This window comes from Canis lupus, chromosome 1, assembly GCF_003254725.2.
Source record: "Canis lupus dingo isolate Sandy chromosome 1, ASM325472v2, whole genome shotgun sequence".
Lineage (NCBI taxonomy): Eukaryota > Metazoa > Chordata > Mammalia > Carnivora > Canidae > Canis > Canis lupus.
The window spans coordinates 39,130,782-39,152,114 of record NC_064243.1 but is presented as its reverse complement, the minus strand read 5'-3'; the positions used below and the strand labels follow the sequence as shown (position 1 = coordinate 39,152,114).

At 42.3% G+C, this 21,333-nt stretch overlaps 1 protein-coding gene across 2 annotated transcripts in view; it reads right to left on the bottom strand.

Annotated features, from left to right (window-relative positions):
• Positions 1 to 18,245, bottom strand: part of SASH1 (SAM and SH3 domain containing 1) — a 331,377-nt gene extending 313,132 nt beyond the window's left edge. Inside the window, exon 1 of one of the 2 annotated variants that reach the window (XM_049113617.1) lies at positions 18,116 to 18,245. In XM_049113617.1, the coding sequence (XP_048969574.1) occupies positions 18,116 to 18,160 (45 nt within the window). In that variant the 5' untranslated portion in view covers positions 18,161 to 18,245. Of the gene's footprint in view, positions 1 to 1,083; positions 1,259 to 18,115 lie in introns of those variants that run through there. The other variant, XM_035708155.2, reaches the window with a different exon arrangement.
• Positions 18,246 to 21,333: the final 3,088 nt, after the last annotated feature.

The following is a 21,333-nucleotide window of genomic DNA, read 5'->3' as shown; positions in this document are numbered from 1 at the left end:
ACCAAAATCTCCAAGCACATACACACAGAAGATAATTACAAGATCCTGGGACTGGAAGTGACTTTTAATGTAATCCTTGCTTTTAGGACTGACCATTTCATTGCTTTTAAGAGCAGAGAGGTCAACAGAACTATAAAGATTTAATAATACCTGTATGGGTAATTTTCTGGAGAAGCCAAAGGATCTCCCCTCCTGCCAGTCTTTCCTCCCAATACCCCAACGTGCATGCACGCGCATGCGCGCGCACACACACACGTGCTTGCACGCCCTTTGACCAAGGAATTCTAGGCTTCGACGGCAATTATATCTTGACTGGATCATTGGACTATATTAATTGAAGTGATCTTTACTCCTTAAAGTTGAACTTCACTATTAATTTTGTTATGCAGAGTTTACTAATCCCCTAAAAGCTAAGAACAGAGATTCTTAAACAGGAGTTCATAAATTGGCTCCCTTGAAACAGGACGAACAATTTCCTCTGTGGAATTATTTGTACAGTGTCCTGTGGAGAAGTTTCATAGCTTTAATGGGATTCTCAAAGGCTTTCTGAGTCCCCTTCCTAGCTTCAAGACCCCTGTCCTAGAGGCCTCTATGAGGCTGAGCGACATGAAAGTTTATTTTATTTTATTTTTAAAAAGATTTTATTTATTCATGAGAAAGAGGAAGACAGAGAGACAGAGACAGAGACAGAGGGAGAAGCAGGCTCCCTGAAGACTCAATGCCAGGACCCCGGGATCACAACCTGAGCCAAAGACACCAGGCACCTGAAATCGGAGTTTTAAAAGGAATCCTGTTTCACTCTAACTCAGCACTTTCTAGATTACAGTCTTACATCAGTTCAAAGTAGGTTTGCCACCAAAAAATTTTAGTGTTCAGAGCACTTGGATTTGGGGATCAAGAATAAGCAATTGTAGACCTGTCTTCTTGCAACAACCATTGGTTACATCTTATTTTCTCCAGTTCCCAAGGTCCTCATTCTTATGTCATCGTTGAGTTACCAACCTTGGCTTGTCCTCTTATCGACAGTCCTTTGACTACAGAGTCGGGCTGACAGCTGAACCAGCTACCCGGTATATCTCTTACCTTCACACTCATTTGAATTGTGTCCTGCTTTACACGGCGGCTCCCTTCTCCTATTAATGCTCTGGCTGAAGAAGATTCCTCTCTTCTCTTGGCTTTGCCTTGCACTCTCCCGGTTCCCGAGGTAGTCTCTCTCGCCACAGCTCCCGTATTCCAAGGGCTGTCTGCTGCCTGTCTAATAAATTCTCAAGGAGCTCTCAAAGTACTCCTGATGACGTTGGTTTGTTCACTGGTCAGAAGAACACTCTTCCCCTGGAGATGAGAGGACATTCCTCAGTTTCATTCGGGTATGCCTGAGAGGTGCTTCCAGGCTGCTTGAGAATGAATGACACAGAAAATCGTCCTGGGGATGGCACTCCTCGGTTCTCTTCCCCATTCCAGAGTGTCCCCAGAGAAGGAATGTGGGCTCTAACATCATCATGACAGCTGAGAGCAACACTGCCAGTGGCACAGGGTCAGTGGCATGTGGCAGCCGTCAAAGGCCACCTGCATGATGCTGGATGGCCACGGGGATCATACAGTTTAACACTGGTGCAGTGCAAAGAGCATGATCAGACATATGGGAGTTTGATTTCGAATTCGTTTGCATGCTGTGTGACCTCGGGTCAGTTACTTAAATTCTCTGTGCTTCAAGCTGTAAAATGGGGATAATGTTACTACTCGACAAAGGCTATAATTAGGAGAATATGAGACAACCTAAATAAATGTCCCAATAAATTTCCAGTCTCTTTCTTCCATGCCTTTCCATCGGTTTTCTCTTGCCAGTCCAGGAAACCCTGGAAGAGCAAGAACATGTCTTCTCTTTGTATTTATTCTTAGCACAGGGTCTGGCCCATAGCAGGCATGCAACAAACTGTTGAATAAATGGATGAATGAATACAATTGTTTTTGTTGTCGGTGGCACACCTTTGGTTCCTCCTAAATCTGATATTCACAATTTGATGAGAGGCCACCAGGGTGAAGATGCCTGAGCCAGAGCTTTATGGTCTAAATAACCATATTTGTTTCCGATGTAGATAACAGAGTGACACTGCACAAGCTCTTTCATCCTGATCTTGTGTTTAACTTAAAAAAAAAATGGAACTTTTATTTTTTTTTTTTTTTTTTTTTTTTTTTAAGATTTTATTTATTTATTCATGATAGTCACAGAGAGAGAGAGAGAGAGAGGCAGAGACACAGGCAGAGGGAGAAGCAGGCTCCATGCACCGGGAGCCCGACGTGGGACTCGATCCCGGGTCTCCAGGATCGCGCCCTGGGCCAAAGGCAGGCGCCAAACCGCTGCGCCACCCAGGGATCCCCAAAAATGGAACTTTTAATTGTATAGACAGACTAATACCGCCTGATAGCTAGTGTTAAAATGTTACATTTTTAAAATGATGTCTCAATTTTGAGTAAGGTTTGAAGACCTACTGCAACTCAATATATTTTCTTCTAATCCTCAACTGGTATTAATTAAAATTTAGCTTAATCCTAGTGTTCCCTTGGGTTCAGGCAGATTATAATGACCAAGCTAATTCTGCAATGTTTTAGTAGAACCCAAGATTCATTGAGGGCTTTATGTAGGTTTTGGGAATTAAGATGCTGTAAATTTTAAAACCTATTCAAGCAGCTCTATATTTAATTATTCCTCCATTCTCTTGGAATAGAGAAGAAAGGAAATGATTTCAAAATTATTAACACAGAAATCACTGATGTGCTTTTGCAGCATTTTCGATTAGCCTCAGTAGCTTTACCTGTAAAAGGGGCATTGGCAGGATTGCCGTGCCCTCTGAAACATGCATGGAAACACCCAGGGCTTGGCCAGCTGTGCAAAGCTGCAGCTGCTGGATGTCACTTTATTTTGTTATTTTGCCAGAAATCCTTTTCAGTGCTTATTTTTCATAATCCCAAGATTATGTGGTCTAGCGGTAAACAAGGACTATGTAGGTTTTACTTATAATCTACATTTTTCCTTCTGATTCTTTTCTTTTTTCTTTCCATCTGAGTCTTTTTTTTTTTTTTCCATCTGATTCTTAAGGGTACATTTTTTCTTTTTTGCCTGTGATGGGGTAAAATGAAAGTCTCTGTGAGTAATCGCTGTGCCAAGAATCCAGGTAGGAGAGGAGAAAGATCTGAAGAGAGCAGAAGAGCAAGACCAGCTGGCTGGAATGTGCTCTCACCTCTCTCTGAGAGGTAGGTAATATAATCCATTTCTCCCAGAGAGCACACTGACAGTGGAGGTGAAAAATGCTGCTCTGGAGGCTGGAGGTAAGATGCTCGACAGGGCTGACAATGGGTAAGGACAAAGTGGTGAATAAAGATGCTTAAATTCCTCATACTTGTCCTATGTGACCTGGCACTTCTTCTAGGATTCAAGAACATGTGTACACTTAATTCAGCCCGGCCCCACGCACTACTCCCCACAAGAAGGAAAATCTGTCTTGATTTCTCTTTTCCATCCATTCCTTTTTTTATTTCTTCCAATAGAATCTTAAATTATACCTGGGTAGAGGTACACTGTCACACAGATGAGTCTACTTCATCTCTTCTGATGATGAGAGGGGATACACAAGGTGGGAGCCAGCAGAAACAGCCTTTGATTAATATTTCAGTCACAGAGGAGGAAGCAGGCTACACGATAAAGGCATATTAAGAAATAGCTCCCAGACAAATGTATTTTGTGAGTTCATCTTGAATCATCCAACATCACATTCACACTGCATCAAAATTCAGGTGATTTATACAATCGCATTAGGTTCTATTAGTATTAATGGGAAATATGCATGTATATCAATATATGCATTAGTGGAGACAGACTCCCCAAAGGGTTTCTGCTTTGGGGCAAAAGCTGCTATTATTTGTCCCTTCTCCATGATGGAAATAGAATTATGCCCATTAAGTAAGTGTTCGATACTCCATGCTCAGCAGAAAAGGGGCTCACTCCTAAAGACACAAATAAAATTGTATTTTGTCTTTGTAATTAAAAGCATTGTAGCAAATGGCCATGTCTTACTATTATTTACTACTTGCTAAAAATATACTTATTTTTATTATCAGCTGTGGCTAGTCATTGATTCTAGTGGAAGAGAATGGTTTCCTAGTTCTTCATTCCTGTGTCAAAGAGGAAGAAATAGGCCAAGTTTGGTAGGGCTTTTATTGAGAGAGGCATCCCAGAAGTAAAACAATAAACTGTCAGGAAAGATCATTTTTCCAATTCACAAAGCAGGAAAAGGCTAAGGCTTCAGCCTGCTGGTATTCTGGTGGAAAGAAGTTTTAAGTCAAATTAGAGGCAATAAGAACTCCACAGTGTGTCATCATTGTACCAGCAATGATGCTTTTGGCCACTAATAACAGAAGACCCAATTCCACATGTCTTAACCCATTAGGAGGTTGATTATTTCACAAAGAGGAAGTCCAAATCATTTCAGGGTTAACTTGCCTGTTCTACCGTGCTGTTGAGGACCCTGTCCATCCTGGCCCTCCACCATCCAGCAGGTGATCTTTGTACTTCGATGGTGAACAATGTTGCTAAGATGCTGGCCTCAGTTGCAGACCCAATACCAACCCAATACCAGTGAAGGAAGGAAGATCATCTTCTATACATCTCTTTTTATTGGTAAGCAAGTTTTTTCCAGGAGTCCTCAGCAGCTAGCCTTAGGTCCTGTTTCTCTTCCATCATCAACAAGCCGTGAGAGAAGTAGACCTCCACAACTGGCTTAGGTAATCAATTTGCCATCCCATCCATGAGTTCCAGATAGGGTCACCATCCATGAACTGATGGTATCCCAGAAGGAGCTGTACACCACATGGAATGGAGGGTTCCAAGGGTGAGGAAGCAGGGGATAATGGCGTGGGGATGGACAGACAGTCATCTGTATGTGTGCCATGCCAGTGAGTTCCATTACTGGGCTCCTCAAAGGTCTACTTAAATGTAGTCATGGACACCTGGGGCCTCACTGGAATCTATGACGGAGTACCAGGTTTTGTGCTAAATCTGATTCAATATAGTTGATCCAAAGATTTAAACACTAAAGCCTGGGGCTTGAAGCCAGTTAAGGCTGCAGTTTCTAGGTTTAGGAGATTAATGAGAAACTATTGAGGAGATTGCTTATTCTGAAGCTGATCCTCGGACTCCAACTGACAACTGTTTTATTTTATTTTTATTTATTTATTTTAATTTAAATTCAATTTGCCAATCTATAGTATAGCACTCAGTGCTCATCTCATGCACCCTCCTTACTGCCCATCACCCAGTTACCCCATGCCCCCAACTGCCTCACCTTCTGCCACCCTTTGCTTGTTTCCCAGAGTTAGGAATCTCCTATGGTTTGCCTTCCTGTCTAATTTTTCCCCACTCAATTTCCCCGCTTCCCTTATGGTCCCTTTCACTATTTCTTATATTCCACATATGAGTGAAACCATATCTGACAATTGTTTTAAAAGGAAAAAAGAGAAGAATGAAAAATATAAAATGAAGAAGAATGAAGAAATAAAATAGTATTAATATAGTTTGTATCTTGGTTATTGTTAGCTTTACGTGACTGAAAAGTGGGGGGAAGTTAATCTTTGACACCTCCATCTCTCCATTCTGTTCTCCCTCGCCCCCCCTTCTCACCCCCATGACTCCCAGCGGCACACAGGGTTCTCATATTTTATTCCTGCTTCCTTCTGTCATATCTCCTCCCAGAGCTTTCTTTCACACTAGGATGTTAATATTGAATAGCTTAAGTATCATCCATTTCACTAATAAGCTTGGCTGTGTGACATGATAGGTCTCATGGAAAGGGAAAGAATTTTAGAACTAATCACTTCTGGGATGGAGATCTAGAACCCAAAAAAGAATGGCCAGACTCAAAATCACATGCTCTACTGCTGCCCTGAGCAATATGGTAACCAACAGACATATATGGCTAAAGAGTTTACATGTAAATTAATTAAAATTAAATAAAAGTAACCATTTCCTTTCTCAGTCACACTGGCCACATTTCAAATGCTCAGTAGTTACATGTGTCTAGCTGGGAGTACTATACTGGTAATTGCAGACATAGTACATTTCCATCATCAGAGAAAGTTCTATTGGACCATGCCATTCTAGAGAGAAATGGAAAGTCAGGATTATGACAGCCAGTGATGTTTTCCAGGGAAGTCCAGTCTTATGGATAGGGATGATTGTCAATGTTTAAATTGAGTTGGAGAGGTTGAGTTGGTTCATTTGTTTTGGGACAGGCATTTGGACAGTGGCTGGATGTCAGTGGGTGAACAGGGAATATATCAAAAAGCATGACCAGGGTGGACATTGGGCGAGGCACTGGTCCAACCACTGACTCCATGAGGACTAGGAGAGGACAAGGGATGTTGAGGAACTCAGAACGAGAGTTAGGTTGAACTTGAGCAAACTTAAATTTTAAAAAATTGCATAATTTTTATTCATGCCAGTTTGTATTGATGAGTATTTTCTATTTATGACACGTGTCTTAATCTGCTTGGGCTGCTAATACCAAATTAGCATGACTAGGTGTTGTAAACAACAGCACTTGTTTTTCATAGTTCCAAAGCTTGGGGAGGGCAAGATCAAGGTGCCCATGGATTCAGTTCTTGGTGGACGCCTACTTTCTGCTTTGCACATAGCTGTCTTTTCATTGTGTCCTCCATGTGAGGACACATAAAGAGTAGTCAGAGGATCAAGCTTCCTTGTGTCTCTCCTTATCAGGGCATGAATCCTCTCTTGAGGGTTCTGTCATGACCTAATTACTTCTCAAAGTTCCCACTACCAAATACTATCACACTGGGGATTAGGGTTTCAACACATGAATTTTGGGAGAATGCAAAGATGCAGTCCCTAAGTGCAATTTACACTGGCTTTATGCTAGCGACTTAAACCTTCTCATAAAAATACGATTGCTAAAATTTCAAAGAAGGTAAATTTAAAGAAAAATATTAGGTGAAAACTTATATTGGGAAGAGCAATATGGTGACAGGTCTAAATGTGATTTACAAAGGACTGAACTTTGAAACACTGATCTAAGGCAAAAGGGTTTGCCCCACATGTCCATTTCTAGCTGGAGCCACCTTATCCATCAGGTGCACTCAGCCCAGTGCCTAGGGCTTATGGTACTTTTAGGAATCCATGTAAATGTATTAATTTCCTTTCAAGAAATTCAAGTCAGAAGAAAAGAATATACTTTCAAGTCAAAGAAATGTTTTAATATATGATATCGATATATTGTCTTTATTCCAACAAAGCTAAAACATGCAATTTTTAAGATTTTTTAATGGTGGAAGGGGCTTATGGAAGTGAACGTGTCTACAACCCATGAAAATCATAATATGACTCTGTTTTTAGACACACTTGGAAGGCACCCTGAGTCAGTGGAATACAGAAGGGCAGTGCTTGCTCAGCAGCACAACCAGTGGGCAGGAGTAGGGTAGCTGGATCTCAGTAGGGGGCACAAACATAAATCAGAAGACAGTAGCAGCATCCCATGAATGCCCACCAGCCTAGCATGGCCTGAGCTCAGGTGTGGGTTAGGAGATGGTATGCCCAGGGCTTAGCCCAGGCACACTAGACCCCAGGCTTAGGACGGCAGGACCAAACCCTGTTCAAATGATGACTATGTGTGGGTCATACAGATTCTGCATGTGGACAGGGCTGAGCTCTAAGGGTAACGATTTTCTGGGGGCTGGGGAAAGGTGAGGATGGACAAGGAGAGGATTTCAGGCATCAGCTGAAACAACCTGTTTGGACCATTCAGTCCTGAAATCACATTATAGGGATCTAGAGCCATCACATATTTAGCCTGAGTCAGGGTGATTATGGTGATAAGAGACATGGGAATGAGACGCAGACACACACATTCACACACATATCCTAAATACAAGACGTGACTTGGAAATGTTGTCAGATATTCCTTTTGGGAAAGAGAAGTTTATGAAACAATCAGCTAATGGCCCCTGAAGGCAAAGGCTGGCAAAGTTAAGGCTGACTCAGAGACCTCTTGACAAGCTCTGGGATGACAGAGGTATAAATACCATTTCAAATCAGAGATTGTTGTTCAAGGCCAAGTATGCAGACCAATTCTATAATATCTTGTAGTTGCTCTCTCGTGGCAAGTGAGGTGAATGACATTGATAAATCACCCTATTATAACTTGTGATAAAAGCAGCAGGTACTTAGAGAACTGATCGGTAGACACCTGAAAAAGACAAATGGCTGCAGGAAGACAATGGAAACAAGTTGGAAATTAGTGATACCCGTTGTGAGGAGAACAGGACAAGGCATCCAGGCCAGAGATAATATCCCAGGCTCACGATCGTCCATTGATTTGGGCACCTGACAGTCTTCTTAGAAAAAAAGTCTCAATTACTAATAATATATACGAAAACACCCTGAAAACAACCATGACACGTCATGCAAATGCGGGATATTATGTAGGCTCAAGTTTTGGTATATTGGGTCAGGACCTTTTTTTTTTTTTTTTGCTAAATAGTTTGGATGTTCACCATTGTGATGCGTAGAATCAGCATAAAGAATGTTTTGCATAGTTAATGGAAAAACAAAAAAGAGTGCTTTGATTTACTAAAGCTCCCAGCTCTTCGGGGACTTACTATGATGACAAAATGATATAAGGGATACTTCCCTGTGATTTTGTACCACGGATTGTGGTGGTTTCTACAGTGGCGTCCAGTGCCTATTCTGCAAATCACTTCCTTCTTAAACCTCAAGGGTTTCAAATGGTCTGTAGAAAGTGCTACTCTACATTTTCCATTACCTCAGAGTTGGGCCAAGTAGGCCCGAGAGGGGATCATTAACTGCTTCAGTGCCTCCATGTGTCTGATTAACCACAAATATATAATGTGGTTCAGCAGCGTTGGAAGCCACACGGAGAACCAGGGCAAAAATGCCCTGTCATTTTTTCTGGCAGCTATCATCAGTCAACAAAAACCAAACTGAGAACTTGTGTGGCCAATGGTTCCAAGGTAGACTGGCCCCAGGGGGCACGGGTTGAAAGACGGAGTAGGTTGGATGAAAGGGAGAGAATCAAAGTGGATAGAAAAATGAACTGCTGGGCTATTCATAAAGACCATACTGGATTAATGAAAGGGACCCATATGTAGGTTTCTGGTGAATAACTAGTGACACTTTGCAAACTATATACAGCATCCGATAGTTTGTCTGTTTTTACTTCAAGAAAACTCATTCTCAAAATTCTGCAGCAGCTGCTACTGTTTGGATTATGAATAGTAATCAGCCATATGGTGTGGCAGAAAGGAATCGCACATATTTTCACATGGACAAATATTATTATTCCAAAACATAAACACGTCAATATAAGTATTTTTTCTCCTGGGAGGAATACAGCCCCTGATCTCAGTTATGAGAAAATGACTCACTCTGTACATGCAAAATTCACCTGCCAGCCTCGTTACTGGAACTTGCACCAGAGGTCTCCCCAAGTGTTTCTTTCCTTACTTGTAGGAAGTCAGGGAGGGAGGGAAGACAGAGAAAAGAGAATGGAAAAATGACCCAAGAAAGGGGGGATAGGCTGTTAGTTCCGCCACTGGGATGGCAGCCCCAACCCTGAACTCTCATCATTGAGAAAGCAGTGTCTATACAGGGGGAATGTAAAGCCAACAATTTAGCAACCCAATCCAGAGACAAAGGTGGAAAAGACCCAACCAGGTTCTTAGAGCCAGAGCATACTTCTAGCTCTCTCTGGTTTTGTTTCAGATGTCTTAAGGACAACGTGTTCATCACTGAAAATTTATTCTAACAATTTATCTGGGTCTTCCATTTCTTAATTTGGTCTTGTGATTTCTCTTTGCTATTTCTCTATTTCTTTACTCTTCCTTGTACTGGAACTTCTTATATAAGCTTTCCCTCCTGAGAATCCACCCTCTTTGGTGCTAGTTGTTTTGTAATCAACCCCAAACTCTTCTCTCTCCTTTCTCTTCTTTCCATGGCTTGGTCATTCCATGACTTCTAAATGTCTGGTTCCCAGGCTCTGGGAGGGCCCCCTTGCCTCCTACCCGGGAAACAGCCCATTGGATTGAAGGAGGGCAGACCTAGGGTGATGTTTGCAGGGAGGGCTGGGATGGGATGGGCTTGGCCACAGTTCTTGTGCATTTTCCCATTTAAGTTCTTTGGCCACTGTGGTCAGCTCTTCTAAGGTAGAAGCAGAGCTAATGGAGGGAGGAGTTGTAGAGGTAACATGGGGTAGTGACTGAGAGAGCCCTACTAGGGTATACCGCCTTGCCTGGGGATGTGAGAATGCGCTTCCATGGGTCACAGTTTAGAGTGGGTCCTCCCCACTGTGTGCAGTTCCTACAGGTGAACAAACTGGGATCACCTTACCTAGTGACCTTTCTCTCATCATCCTTTAGGGTTTGCATGACAAAAAATACCTAATCCAGCACTTCACTGCTGCTTTATCACCTTGTACACCACAGCCTTCAGATCCGGGCCACCTGTGGGTGGTTCAGGGGGATTAAGAGAGAAGAGGGACTGGGGGGACCAGAGGGTATCTGCCTCTAGTCACATTCAAAGGAAACACTTGCTGGCCCCATACACTCACTGAAGACATATCTGCAGTCTGCATTCAGCCTCAGGTCTCCGGTTTGTAAACCTTACTCAGAAAGTTTCACCCTCCTCTGCTTGGGCAACTCCTAGGGTTCTTGATTTGCTGCCTCCACAAGCAGCCTCTCCATCTGTTGTCCCTTCCTCTCCACCTATGTTTGTCTCAACCTACACCCACTGGCCAATGTCACAGCCAGCATTGCTGGTGGGACCCTTGGTATCACTTACACCCTCCAGCCCTTGAATGGGCTGCAAGAGGCTCTTGTGCAACCCAGAGCAGTGTCTTCTCCAGGGTAAACATTCTGGGTGATTCGACCTGCTCTCCCTGTGGTAGGTGTAGTTTTGAGCTCTAGGCCAGCTGCGCTCTAGCTGCGCTCTCTGGACCTGCAGCACTGGCATCACCTGGGAAATGGTTATAAATGCAAATGTCGGGGTCCCGCCTTAGACCACGGGATAAGAAACTTTAGAGGAGGCGCACCGTGGTGGGTGCTGCAATATGTGCTCTAACTGGCCTTCAGGGAGACTCTGCTGCAGGCTCAGGTTTAACTGAGAATCTCAGTTCTCTCTAGCTGGCCCTGCTGTCACTTTGCTGTGTACTTCAGTTTGCTGGGATCCCTCTTAAACTGTGTGCCTAAAACTAAATCTTTACTCACACAGACTATTATTGCATTCATTTTGTGGAATATGGGAGCAATTAGGAACACCAAATTAGATAATATCCATGAAATACATAGCGTAGTTCCTAACACCTAGTAAACATGGAATATGTGTTAGTTATTATTGTCATTAGTTAATTTGTTGTAACAGTTATACCACATTTTATCAAGGTGGCCTTGAATCAGATGAATTCTTTTTTTAAATATATTTTTTAAAGATTTTATTTATTTATTCACGATAGACATAGAGAGAGAGAGAGGCAGAGACACAGGCAGAGGGAGAAGCAGGCTCCATGCAGGGAACCTGACGTGGGACTTGATCCCGGGACTCCAGGATTGTGCCCTGGGCCAAAGGCAGGTGCCAAACCGCTGAGCCACCCAGGGATCCCCGAATCAGATGAATTCTTATGTATGGTAACTTCTACTGTGGACTGGGTGTCAAATACCTCTACAGAGTTTTTGTCTCTCATTTATAACTTATATACGCACATAGTAGATAGAAATGTAGAACTTGCATTGAAAACAATAGCATAAATGGCACAGTTGAAACATCCTCACCCACGTAAGGAAGTGATCTTGTTATATCAGCCAAAGGCTTCAAGGGTTTGGTGGGGTGGGGGGGGGGGTAGATAGACACTCCTCCACCAAAGAAAAGGAAGCAATCACAGAGGCATAGTTCCTTTGAGGAGGATGAGGGCAAAGTAGTGAAAGCAGAGATTCAACATCAATTATAAGCTTTCCTGTATTTCAGAGAACACAAAGAATCTCTCTTTCCTGTGTGTCTTCCAACTCCAAATGCCCTGCAAAATCTCCACCCATCTTCCATTTTAGATAAAAGGCAATTTCAAATGTTATTCTGCAAAAAGTAGAAATGTCAGCCTGTGCTGGGTCTGTATTAAAATTCACTCCATAAAGAATTCTGACTTTCACAAAAATAACTACCAAAGGAGAGCCAAGACGTTGACCTTCATGTTGTTCAAGAGCGACACCAATCCCCCAGCCTTGGCACACGCATGGATTTCTCGCAAGGATTACAGCAGGTGTTTTCTGAATGGCATCCAGAATCGCACTGGACAGAAACGCATCAGAGGTCGCCGAAGCCACATCAATAATGATAAGCAGGATGATCACTCCCCCCTCCTGCCTGCCCCGTGAGCCTGCAGAGATCACAGCCCGGCTGAGTCTGCGGGAGCCTGCCAGCTTCTCGCCAAGTGCCAATGTCATTTTAACATATTCAAGACGGAGACTCTAACGGGGCAGGCCGGAGGTCTAGGCAAATGAAATGATTCAGGAAAGTGGACAGAAAAACACACACAAATCGTCTTTATCAGTAAGCTTCCTTTAGAAATTTGGGACATTTTCACTACAAATGCTTACAATGTTCTATCACAACGGCCCTATTTTCAAGTGCACTCTTTCTTAAGTAAAGACATTGTAATAAAGGGGAAAAGCTAATTATGAAACATGTTGCTTCTTGGAATTATAAGTAGCAAGTATGGTAGAGTAAAAGAAAATTACATCAAAGGTCACAGCAGAGAAATATTATTACTCTTAGGTGTTCTCCAGATTCTTGCTCTCAGGGACTCTTGGTCAGTGTCCCTTTAGGCCGATGAACATATTCCTACATGCAAGCCTTTGCCTTCCTCCAGCTTGTCAACCTTTCTGGTCTTGTATTCAAGAAACAACTGTGGTCCCAAAAGGCAGAAAAAAGAGGGTCAACGAGTCAGAGCAAAGCTCAGGTCTAACCCCTGTATTGCTACCAACCTCTCGGGTAATATTGAAAAAGCTTTTCAACCTCTCTGTGCCTCTGTTTCTCTTTTTTATAAAATAAATCAGTCTGGTCCCAAAATCAAAACTCAAATGTCCACAGGTCCTGATAAGTCTGCAAAAATGTAGCCGAGGAAGAGAATGCATGCTTGCTGCATCTACAGGGGATAGCGATACTCAGCTCCAGCTGATTACTGACACATCTTCTGATTCTTTGTTCAAGGAAATATGTTTCTGGATCGGTATGTCAAGTCTTTTGAATTTTAAATATTGGCCCAAAGATTAAAAGGAAAAAAGTTATTAAAAAAATACTCTGCAGGTCAAATAGAACACATGCATGATTTCTTAAAATTCTTCACTTTCTATGATTCAAAATTTCCCTTGAGGGACATCTGGGTGGCTCAGTCGGTTAAGTATCAGCCTTCGGCAGGTCATGATCCCAGGGTCTTGGGATGGAGACCTAAATTGGGTTCCCTGCTGAGTGGGGAGTCTACTTCTCCCTCTCCCGCTGCCTGCTGCTTCCCCTGCTCATACTCTCTCTCTTTCTATCAAGTAAATAAATAAAATCTTCAAAAAACCCAAAACCCCTACAAAATTTCCCTCAAAATCTATCTGGGATTTGTCTGTCAAAACACACAACCCCTTGATTTTCTTCATCTTTCTGACTTGTTTTCCCTTTCAAACTATCAGGTGAACTGTGTACCCCTCTTCCCTGTAGGTAGGAGAGACTTTAAGTCAAAGGCAACCATGTATATGCACACGACACAGTCAGTCATCTAACACTGAAGTACACCACCAAGGAACCAGATGTCACTGGGCAAATTGACATGAATAAGCCAGAAAGCAGACAGATGAGAGGACTAAACTAACTAGAAATAAAACTAAGACAGTGAGGGAGAGAGAAGAAAGGTGTTTCATGTACAACAACAGCTAGGAAGGAGAACTGAGAAAACGCACCTCGATTCAGGAGCCCAGCTATAAGAGAGGGGGTAGCTTTGAAGGAGGAAAGTGTTCTAAGTGGCAGGAGTGTTCCCTGGAAGAAAAGCTTGGGCCTGAACTGTTAGGATGGGTACTGGGGTTTAGGGAATTTTCTAGAGGTTTGGTTAACTCAAGGAATAGGGAAGGAGGTATGAGAAAGGTTGGCTGGCTTTTGGATAGGTCTAAGGAGAAAAATCAGACTTCTATTCTTCGCAAAGACAGTCACTTACACAAAATAGCCACAATTTGCTAACTTTGTATAGTTTGCACTATACAGGATCCCATTCACTAACGAGTTTTTTTCTTAAATTTTTTAATTTTTATAAATTTATTTTTTATTGGTGTTCAATTTGCCAACATATTGAATAACACTCAGTGCTCATCCTGTCAAGTGCCCACCTCAGTGCCCGTCACCCAGTCACCCCCACCCCCCGCCCACCTCCCCTTCCACCACCCCTAGTTCGTTTCCCAGAGTTAGGAGTCTTTCATGACCAACGAGTGTTTCATAGTTTCCCTTAGAAATATGCTTCTTTCTCCCTATTCTGCTGGTACCACTCTAATCTGGGACCACTGTCATCTCCTGTTTCAGTCCTGTAACAATAGCTTCCTAACTGGCCTCCAGAGTCTTCAGAATCCAATGTACCTGGATACAATAATTTTCCTCACACACTGCTGTTATCATACTGTTTCACTATTCCAACACCTTCTCTGGCTCCATTTCCTACCACATCAAAACTCCTCTGCTTGGCCTTCAAGCCTCTCCAAGATCTGCTTAACTTTCTCTCTTCCCCGGTCCCTCACTTGAATTTCCTGTTCAAACACTCAGGGTACTGTTTCACCACCAGGGCTGTTTCTCTCTGCTGGCATTTACTCAAAACTACCCCCTTCACCTGGATGCTCATCCCTCTCCTTTTCAGATCCAACCTGTCCTTCTTGATCTATTTCTCTAATGAAGCCTTCTTTGGCCACCCTCACTTCAGAAGCACTATTCCATTTAATGTCTGAACCATGCACCCTGCCACTCAATCACATGTTATTTTGTTCTCTGATTGTTTCATGTATGCATGCTTTGTCTCTTAATTATATTTTGACCCTCACGAGTCAAGAGCATGTCTTCTCCCTCCGTGTTCTCTTCAAGAAACAACAGAGTTAGTACAGAGGCTGAACTCAGTGAGCTCTTGATGCTTTGTTCAGATGAGCTCATGTGGAGAAAGAGGATGGGGGCAAATGAGGGTTTTAGGCTTAAAAAAAAAAGATGGTTTGGGTCTCTTGGGTGGTGATAATCACTCAGGGCTACATAGCCAGTTACCACTGTCCACTTTCCCCAAATCATGCTGCCCACCATACATTGTATCCACTGCCAAGTACATCCTTGTATTTAGTCCATCCTTGTTGAAATTAGCCTGTGTAACTGTCATGCTAGGTTGTGTGAAGGGAAGGGATTGATCAATCAGCTGTCCTTGAACAGCACAGATCCTTGGGGATTTGAAGCTGCACTTGGAGGCAATCCTGAATTTGAACTTCCAGGGACCACTATTCTCCTCTTTGAGAGAAGCATTATCCAGTGACGTCCAGCACAGAAGTGAACTTCTAAGCCACACAAGCAATCTGCAAGAAGGAAAATGTGCAAGAACTCAAATGCACTCAGAACAATGAATAACCAGCAAACTATGGATAGAGGAACTATTCTGGTCCTCTATCTGGCAGAGAAGGCGGAGACAGTATGTCTGACATTATGTATGAAGTCGCCAGCTTCTGATGGCAGAGGCTTGCATTTCTCACTTCCACCCTGCTCGCTAACCAGAGAGCACCAAGCCCATCATTAAATCTCTATATCTCACCATCTATGCATCTGTAAGATAATAACTTGCTGACCACGAGAGAGGTGGGGTGTGTTAATTGTGATAGAAAGACCCTGAAAATAAACCAGGCTTTCAAAACTCCATTTCCTTCAATTCATTCCATATCTGGAGCAGCTAAGGATTGCAATGAATTTCAGTTCCTCCCGTCCTGGGTGCCTGCCTCTGCATGTTTTCTCCACTACACAGGCTGGAAGGAGCTGATGAGAGATCACTGAGTTGCTGCCAGCCACCTGTGGCAGTCTCTGAGGCCACTGATCTGGTGGTAGTGGCCTGCTAAGGGAATTGGTGACAACATGAAGTGGCAGAGACAGAGCGAGGGACTAAAGAAATTCCAAACGTGGAGAGAATTTTCAAAATGGCAGTTTGGGTGATTAAGGTTTAACAGGACAAAAAGCTAGCTTGAGTTTGCATGATATCTGTTGACCTTAAAATTCTGACATTCTCTCATGTGACTGGGAGTCTACTCAGGCAGGGGGCTGGGGATGTCTGAGTGGTGAGGACCAATGCCTTCATCTCATCTCTTCATGTATTTTCTGAACTTCTGGCTGGGCCCTGTGGGCCCTTAGGACCCTGGAGCCAATCAGACCTGTGCTACCTCAGCTCTCAGCTCCTAGGAGCACAGATGTTCCTTTTTGGCCAGAGGGCATGCAGGAAAAAACTCCTTTCATTTTTCCATAGTTTTTCAGAAATGATCTTCTCATAAAAACAAAGGAATTTTAAAAATCTAAATATTACAAGAGCATAGAAATAGCTCAGTGTCAAGGATATTTTAGCTAAGTAAATGAATGAATGACTTGGATAAACAAAGATCGATGTCTGAAGAGCTTGAATACCCATCTGAAAATTGTGGGGTTTTTTGTTTGTTTGTTTGTTTGCTTTTTTTTTTTTAGTTAGGCTTGGGAATAATACAGCATTTTTTATACTCCTTTCTTCCAAAGTATACAGTATGACTTGCCATCTTAGATATAACATTAAAAGCCAAGACCTTAGGGATGATGAACACTCTTTAATAAATAGATGATTACTTTAGAATCCAATGTTTTAACTGATTTACTCTTAAAGTCAACTTTATGACATAAAAGAAGGTAAACATAGGTCATATTCCCACAGAAAAGACAGATGGGTCACATTGTTGCTACCAGAGGAGAATTTGTTATACCATCCAATCTAAAAATCACCTATGGTTGTGACAGCATCTTATATTTCCAGTGAAGTTCAAATTCACATTAAAAGGAGAAAACAAAATGAAAATGTATACTGTGGGGTGGGAGATATACTAACTGAAAAAAAGCCCTGGGCTGGGGTGAAGCCTCTGATCTTGTAGCCCAATGTAGAGTTGTTCAAGTAGAGGAACTTCAGTTTATTCAACTTTATTTATTTTTAAAGATTTTATTTGTTTATTCATGAGAGACAGAGAGAGAGAGGCAGAGACACAGGCAGAGGGAGAAGCAGGCTCCATGCAGGGAGCCTGACATGGGACTCGATCCCGGGTCTCCAGGATTACACTCTGGGCTGCAGGCAGCGCTAAACCGCTGTGCTACCAGGGCTGCCCAGTTTATTCAACTTTAAAATGGATGACCAGTCAGGGTTACTGAGGCCAGGGAATCTGGGCCATTCTGTGAGACTTTCAGGACTTGACCAATTCATATGGAATTGAACTCAGTAGTTCTTCGTAACATTAAAGGAAATAGCAAGTCTGAATATGTCCAGTTCAAAAATCATAAAAATTAGTTTTAGAAACGGGTATGTTCTTTTATCATGCTTTTCTGATCATAATCTACAGTATAATTATTGTATACATATTCACATACATGTGTATGTATGAAATCTTAGAAGAGGTACATTGAAAGAAAATCAAAAGAAACAATCCAATACAGAGTTCCAAGAAATTCTTCATTTGTGTTAAAAACCTAGCTGGACTTTACAGTTCCTTTTTGCCAGCGAGTCATATTGCTTCAGTAAGATCATGGCTTATATGCCCACAAGCTGTTCTGTATGGTTCATCAATAAAATTAGAAAAATTTATACCCAAACAATTCATCCAAAGTCATTTATCACTAATGGCATTTGGTATATAGAAGGCATGTTTCACTTTAAAACAATGAACAAGACTATAATCCTTTGATTATAAATTCCTCTTTCATCTTAATTTTATGAAAAGCTACAAGGAAAATGCCCAGTATGATGCCCTTGGTATTTAAACACTTCATTCAACTCACCATTAGCCTGCTCCAAAACTCAGCCTCCCTTGCAAAATGCTCCATATTGAAGGAATAAATTTCTTGTTCTGTCTTGTCAAAGGTGTCACTTGGGCTGCTCAAGTGACTGAGCACAGGAAGGCAAACATTTCAGCTGAACTACTTTCATAATACTGACGGTTGCATTCTCTCATAGCTGAGAGTCTTGGGAGAAATGGAATTTACATATGTTAAGGCGAGGTGGGTGTGGGCATTTCCCATGGTTATGATTCAAAACCAAGATATGTTTCATTCAAGGAGTTAATAATATAACTTCAAGAAGAAAAGTACCCCTTAGCATTACTGCCACTTAAGACAGGACAACTCATACTGCCACGCACAAATTCACCACGCCTCAGTCACCATGCCAAGAACAATCCTATAGTGGGTGGTGTAGCTAACTTCTGACATTTTTCTTTCATGGAAGACTCAGGTAATTATAAATCTCCCAGTTCAATTTAAGGCGTGCACAGTAACACAAGAATGGACATCTGGAGTGCAAGTATTAGGTGGCAAGTTCAGGGAGACAACTTTAGGCATTCTTGTGGGCAAAATTAACCAAAGTTGGCTACTGAATGATCCATCCTCTGTGTGCTCTGTTAGAACTGGTGAAATTTGATTTTAAAAAGCTGAATAAAGATACATATGCTTCAAATATTCTCACTTTTTTTTTTTCTTAAAAGGTACAGGAGAAGTATCTTCCTTAAAATATCCTAGAGCACTGGATCCGTGGTTAACATTTTAGGCATAACTCTAACTTTCCCACCTTTATCAATATTGTTTACTCCAATGATCATGCAAAAGAAACATATTTGTAAGTAGAGAAGTCTAACACCTCATACCTACCACTCCTGCAAACGAAAGGAATAAGGAAAAGTAGAGTCTAAATAAAATCTGATAGTAGGGACCTAGAAGAATTCTGGTCATTTCTTTCTGTGGTCTTGCGACCTTTATACATTCAATACGTTGGATATTTAGATCCAATGAGGCTGTCAAAGCTTATGATGAAAAGCAAAACTCAAATGCACAAACTGTGTATCCTTTAATAAACCTTTCCCTGGGTGTTCTAATGACATTTCCTTCCTCTGTGAGTTTCTAATTACATAGGACTTAGTGAGCAGTAGCCTTTTACAGGAAAACATAACTGTGGTCAACAGCTGAGCTTTACCTCCAAAGCCTGGTGTGGAACACAAGAAGCTAACATCATGTTGTTCCAGCACAAAATATACCACTTTTATAGTTCCTCTCATACCCAGAGACATTTTTCTCCCTCATTTTAATATGGGCAGAGCCTTCTAAAATGCCTAGTTTTATATCACTTTACCCAGGAAAGCAGTTATTTACATTTGGTACATTTTCTCCATTTCCTTGGACCCTAGATTAGGATCAACCTTGTCAGAGTCACTGCTTAAATATACAGAACCAAATATTTGCAAACCAAAAGACCTGGGGAAATAAAATTTCAAAAATGGCCACAGAATAGTAACTATTCGAAAGGAGAAAGAGGATTCTGTTGGGGGGACACATGCGAGTCCTTGTTTACTTTTCATTCCTGGAAGCTGAGGAGGGCTATACTTAGTGTAACCACCCCATGCACCACTGCGCCATCAAAACCTGTTTTGCGGGTCTCGTCTCATGGCTCAGTCCACCTCTAACTGTGTTTGTGGACGAGCTGAGTCATTTGAGTATTGTGCAACTCTCCCAAACATGTGAAACAACTATTCGAATCTGGCAGCGAGTCTTTTGTTCCCACTGGTGAAATCTCCTGTTTTCTCTGGCTTACCATTCATTTCACGGAGCATGGATGCACGCATCTTTACGAAACAGATAGGCTTTTGAGAAGCTACATGAACCCATGATTCTAAATTGCATCATATTTTTTAAAAAAAATTCAAGGACATCTTGATACTTAAAGGAATCCCTGGCACATCTACTTGTGAAGGGGATACAGCTTTTGCTTTAAAACCATCTGCCACATCAATGTTTTGCAAGCGTGAGGTTTTACAGATTGTGTTTTCTTCAGCTGAGGGCCACGGGTTCAACCCCCTTGGCCTATGACTGACTCAACTAATGTCACTGGATCACAAAGCTGATTCCACAGGCAAACTCTGGTCATCCCTCTCACAGAGTGCAGTTAAGACAGCCTCCTTGGGGTTTCATGATTATTACTCATTGATGAATGATTTACGAGAAGCAAAAGAGAATACAGAATTGGTGTACCTTTCTCAACAAATGAAAATGGTCTTAAGGGTAACCTGTAAAGGATGAATCAGTGATGCCTTGAAAATAAACCTTCAGTTCCCCTCCCCCTCAATTCCCTTGCACAAACGCAGGAAGTTGAGGATCCCGCATTTCCTTCTCTTTGTACAATGTCCCCTCCATTTCTTGAGGAAAAGGCTAGAGTCTCTTAGGGAGGGCAGTGCTGCATTTAGTGCTATCATCCACATTATTAACAAATGCCTGGCAGCTGTAATTGAGGGTTTCCTTCCTTCTCCCTTTCTGTATCTTGCCTCTTTCTCTCCATGCCTCTTTGCCTCTTCGCCTTAGTGTGGCAGAAGCCAGACCTAGCCTGCCAAACTTCCTGGCTTTTCTTTTCTAAAATCCTGATTCCTAAAAGGAAGATAGAATTTAAAGAAAGGAGCAGAATGTATTTAAGAAATGGGTCATGGTGAGATGTGAAGGCTCATTCATATGAGGAAGAGTTTCTCCTGGTCTGGAGGCAGGGATAGGTTCTGAGGTCCCAGGGAAGGGTGGCTCCATGGTTCCACCCTGAGGAGGTAGAGAAATCCCCAGGAGGAAGAGTGGTGGTGTGTTTAGGGAGGAGAAACTGCAGGCCTGGGGCTCACAACTTCCACAAAGATCCCCATGCCTCCAGAGGGCATGGGAGCAGCTGAGAACTGCTGGGTGTCAGAAACCACCGGGGGCCTGGGTGGTGGGGTGTTGGTGAGACCATGACAGACCACACAGCTAAGGACCCTTGCCTTTCTAGACACTGTATAAGCCTTCCTGAATCTGGTGCAGCCCTGGGAGGGAGAGGAGAGCCTAACAATGACAAAAATAAAATGTCCCGGGGGCTCAGAGTTGCTATAAAGAAAATCTAAATCAAGTTACATTTAGTTCTCACCTGAGTTTGAGGACACAGATTCATATCAACTACTCATTCTGATGGCAAACACCAACTTGTCAATTTTTTTTTTTTC